The following is a 4,457-nucleotide window of genomic DNA, read 5'->3' on the forward strand; positions in this document are numbered from 1 at the left end:
GAGAGAAAGAGAGAAAGAGAGAAAGAAAGAAAGAAAGAAAGAAAGAGGGAAAGAAAGAAAGAGAAAGAAAGAAAGAAAGAAAGGTGGAGAAGCTGCTGGTTTGGTCCCAGTTGGAGGTCTGTGCTGATTCCTGGGTTTCTCCACCTTGCTACAGGGCACCAAAGCCCAGTTCAGCTGCTTCAACCCCAAGTGCCTCCTGCCTGACAGCCGGCACTACTGGACCTACCCCGGCTCCCTGACGACTCCGCCTCTCAGTGAGAGTGTCACCTGGATTGTGCTCCGGGAGCCCATCTGCATCTCTGAAAGGCAGGTGAGTCCTCTCAGAGGACCAGGTGGAGGGGCATGGCACTCAGGGCTCAGCCCAGGCAGGGTGACTCTCCAACTAGCAACCCACAGCCTGTGAGCCCATCTTAAAGGTTCCTCCGCATCTTTTGGTAATAAATGTACAGATTCTTGGGTTGCAAGTTAGCTTGATGGTTAATCACCAGAACCTAGACACTGGCGGAGAGGGGGGATACCTGGATCCTGGGGCCCACCCCCACCGTGTTGGAATCTGAATGCTACATTTGCAGATAAGTTTTAGCTAGAACTAGAACTAGGTGAAGCAGGGTCCAAGCCCTTTAGTGAGTAAGTAAATGAGAGTCCCAAAGAGAAGAATGAGTAGGGAAGAGAAGGGACAAGCCCTAGGAGAAGGAGGAGGGCGGGGTAGAGCTGGCTGGGCAAGTATGCCAGATGATGCATCTGGGGTCATAGAGGACCACAGCACCCCCATTCTGCCCTGAGTATCCCTTCTGATTCCTCAAGATGGGGAAGTTCCGGAGCCTGCTTTTTACCTCAGAGGACGATGAGAGGGTCCACATGGTGAACAACTTCCGGCCACCACAGCCACTGAAGGGCCGCGTGGTCAAGGCCTCCTTCCGGGCCTGAGCTGCCCGCCTGCCTAGCCAGCCACTAGGGCACCATCTTCCCAAGGGCTTCCATGTCAGCAGACACCAAACCATCTGAGGCTCCCTCCCTAGGGGGTGCTGGGGACCCTCCTTCAGCCAGTTTGCTCCTTGGTCACCCTGGAGGCTTCTGGACGGGATCCTTGAGTCTGGGGCATCCTTCAGCTGCCCTGGGGGCCGGAAGGACAGGAGCTAAGCAGGGTTCAAGCCTGGGGCTGCCTCTGCTTTCCAAGACCCAAAGACCCCTGGGAACCTCCTCTGGTCTTCCCCACTGGCAGTGTCAGCAGCCCCACCCCGCGCGCACACTGTGATGGAGAAGACCGAGCTCCCTGGGGCGGGCAGCTGACACTACCAGAGAGACTCAAGCAATAATCAGAGGTGGGCAGAGCTGCCCTCTCGGCATTACCTCTTCTGCAGGCTCTGCCATGCACGCACCTCACTGCCAGGCCATGAAAATCAGCACCCAGCATGCTGGAGGTGACGTGGCCTTCTCCCTCCAGCCACCTGCTGCCACGGGCAGGCCCTGGCTATAGCTTATACAGTATCTCCCCTTGTCCCCACCCAGCCACCAAAGCCACCTACATGACAATCCATCCCTATTGAATTAATAAATTTATGTATCCATGCAACAAATACCAATTGCGTGCTTGTGCTGTTTCTAGCACCGTCCTAGGCTTTGGGGAGCAATGGTGGTGAGTCAAGCACTGTGTGTTGGGAGGGATATGGGTGGTGAGCAGGTGAGAGTTACACAATGGCAGGGCAGGGGCTATGGGAGCAGAGAAGAGGGAGAGACCATCTCATTCAGTCAGGAAATGAAATTCTGGCCAGGCGCAGTGGCTCATGCCTATAGTCCCAGCACTTTGAGAGACCAAAGCGTGTGGACCACTTGAGCTCAGGAGTTCAAGACCAGCCTGGCCAACATAGTGGAACCCTGTCTCCACTAAAAATAAAAAACTTAGCTGGGTGGTAACGGCATGTGCCTATAATCCCAGCTACTCAGGAGGATGAGGCAGGAGAATCGGTTGAACCCAGGAGGCAGAGGTTACAGTGGGCTGAGCTTGCACCGCTGTACTCCAGCCTGGGTGACAGAATGAGATTCTGAGAAAGAAAGAGGAAGAATGAAGAAGAAAGAAAAGAAAGAAAGAAAGAAAGAAAGAAAGAAAGAAAGAAAGAAAGAAGGAAAGAAAGAAAGAAAAAGAGAAAAAAGAAAGGAAGGAAAAAAGAAAGGAGGGAGAGAGGGAGGGAGGGAAGGAAGGAAGGAAGGGAGGGAGGAAGAAAGGGAGAGAGGGAGGGAAGGAAGGGAGGGAGGGAGGAAGGGAGGGAGGGAGGAAGGAAGGAAGGAAGGAGGGAAGGAACTAAGGAAGGAAGGAAGGAAGGAAGGAAGGAAGGAAGGAAGGAAGGAAGGGCAAGAGAGAGGGAGGGAGGGTACCAACCAGTATTTGATGTCAGAGAGAAGGGAACAACGTGTTTAAGCCAAGGGAAGGACAGGTGTGCAGGCTCAGAGGTGACAGCCCATTGTGCTTGTGAGCTCAAAAGGCTCAGTGGGACTACAGCCCTGGGGGAAACCTGGGACCCTCTCCCCAGGCTGATGGGGAGCTACCAAGGGCTTGTAGTAGAGGAGGGGCAGGGCCAGGCCTGCAGTTGGGGAAGATCCCTGAGGAATGCAGATGGGCAGGCAGGAATGGTGGCAAGGAGCAAGTAGTGGCCACGTCCAGGAGGGAGGGAACAGCATAGAGGTAGGTGGAGGACAAGGGCTGGATAAGAGGGAGGTGGTGCCCAAAAGACAGTGTTTGGCTGTCCAGGGAAGAGAGGAGTCCAGGGCATATCCCTGGGCAGAAAATGGAGCCTTTACCTGCTCTGGGAACCCTGGGGGGAAGCTGGCCACATTGGACAAGCAGCATTGTGGGATCCTGGAAGGAAAATTTAAGGGGTGCCTTCAGGCTCAGGCCCTGCACATGCACAACCCCAGGAGGGAGTGCCTCTTTGTTTGTATTTATTTATTTATTCATTTATTTATTTTCGAGACAGAGTCATGCTCTGTAGCCCAGGCTGCAGTGCAGCGGCATGGATCTCGCCTCATTACAACCTCCACCTCCCAGGTTTAAGAGATTCTCCTGCCTCAGCCTCCCGAGTAGCTGGGATTACAGGTGCCCGCCACCACACTCAGCTAATTTTTGTATTTTTAGTAGAGTCAGGGTTTCACCATGTTGGCCAGGCTGGGATCTCGAACTCATGACCTTGTGATCTGCCTGTCTTGGCCTCCCAAAGTGCTGGGATTACAGGCATGAGCCACCAAGCCTGGCCTAGAGTGCCTTTTTAAATGTGCATCCTCACCCTAGTCCCCAGTCCAAGTCCAGAGAGTGCCCAAGGCAAGTTCACAGTTGGGCTTAGAGACCAAGTGATGATTGTGACCCAGATGAGACAGGGGTAGGGGCAAGAGGCAGACACTGGGGGTGCTGAGGAGTGAGGGGGGTGAGAAACTGGGACCTCAAATGTACACGTTTAGTTGTGAAGGGGGAGAAAGGGACAGTGGAGGGGCTGTGGGGAGACAGGCATGTCTGAACACGCTTGGGAAGGAGGTCCCACTGCAAGCCTAGGAGGGGCTGGTGGTGCATGTCATCTGCTCACTTTGGTTACAGCTTCTGTCATTGCCACTATACCAGAAGGGAACTTCCAGGCCACAAGGCACTTTTGGGCCTGAGACCTCTAACTTTGACCTCAGTGAGGTGGGGGGAAGGGAGAGGCCTGCTCTATGGCCCTCCCTCCCACTCCCATGCTTAGGACAAACTTGTCTCCGGAGTGGGCAAGAGTGGGTGTACAGGAGGAGCAGGCCAGATAGAGAGTTACCCCTGCAGGCACCTGTGGCCTGATCTAGATAGGGGCCATTTTCTCCCTCCACTTGTTTTTTGTTTTTTTTTTTTTTTTTTTTGAGATGGAGTCTCCCTCTGTCGATAGGCTGGAGTGCAATGGCATGATCTTTGCTCACTGCAACCTCTGCCTCCTGGGTTCAAGCAATTCTCCTGCCTCCGCCTCCCAAGTAGCTGGGACTACAGATGTGTGCCACCACGCCCAGCTAATTTTTGTATTTTTAGTAGAGATAGGGTTTCATCATGTTGGCCAGGATGGTCTCCATCTCTTGACCTCGAGATCTGCCTGGCTTCACCTCCCAAAGTGCTGGGATTACGGGCATGAGCCACCATGCCCGGCCCCTCCCTCCACTTTTGAGGAGATGGTGAGCTGAGGGAGAGGTGTCTGGAGGACAGCATTTGCTCAGCTTGGAGGCAGGCAGCTGTGGCAACAGGGAAGAAATGACAGTAATGTGCCTGTTAAGGCAGGCAAAGGGCCTGGGGCAGATGTCCAGCTCTCCCTGTGATCCAAGAACTGTTGTTACCCCCATTTTACAGATGAGGATGATGAGGCTCAGAAAGTTAGGTAAGCAGGTCACAGAGCAGGATTTGAACCTGGATCTGTCCAATAACTCTTCTATTCTATACCAGAGCAACTGGGCTCAAA

At 53.7% G+C, this 4,457-nt stretch overlaps 1 protein-coding gene across 4 annotated transcripts in view; it reads left to right on the plus strand.

Annotated features, from left to right (window-relative positions):
- Nucleotides 1-1,583, plus strand: part of CA7 (carbonic anhydrase 7) — a 9,747-nt gene extending 8,164 nt beyond the window's left edge. For 3 of the 4 annotated variants that reach the window (XM_032284136.1, XM_032284137.1, XM_032284139.1), the window contains exons 6-7: nucleotides 155-310; nucleotides 805-1,583. In XM_032284136.1, the coding sequence (XP_032140027.1) occupies nucleotides 155-310; nucleotides 805-927 (279 nt within the window). In that variant the 3' untranslated portion in view covers nucleotides 928-1,583. The remainder of the gene's footprint in view (nucleotides 1-154; nucleotides 311-804) is intronic. The other variant, XM_032284138.1, reaches the window with a different exon arrangement.
- The last annotated feature ends 2,874 nt before the right edge of the window (nucleotides 1,584-4,457 follow it).

Source organism: Sapajus apella, unplaced genomic scaffold, assembly GCF_009761245.1.
Source record: "Sapajus apella isolate SASKATOON/1434 unplaced genomic scaffold, GSC_monkey_1.0 scaffold15, whole genome shotgun sequence".
In the NCBI taxonomy this organism is placed as follows: Eukaryota; Metazoa; Chordata; class Mammalia; order Primates; family Cebidae; genus Sapajus; species Sapajus apella.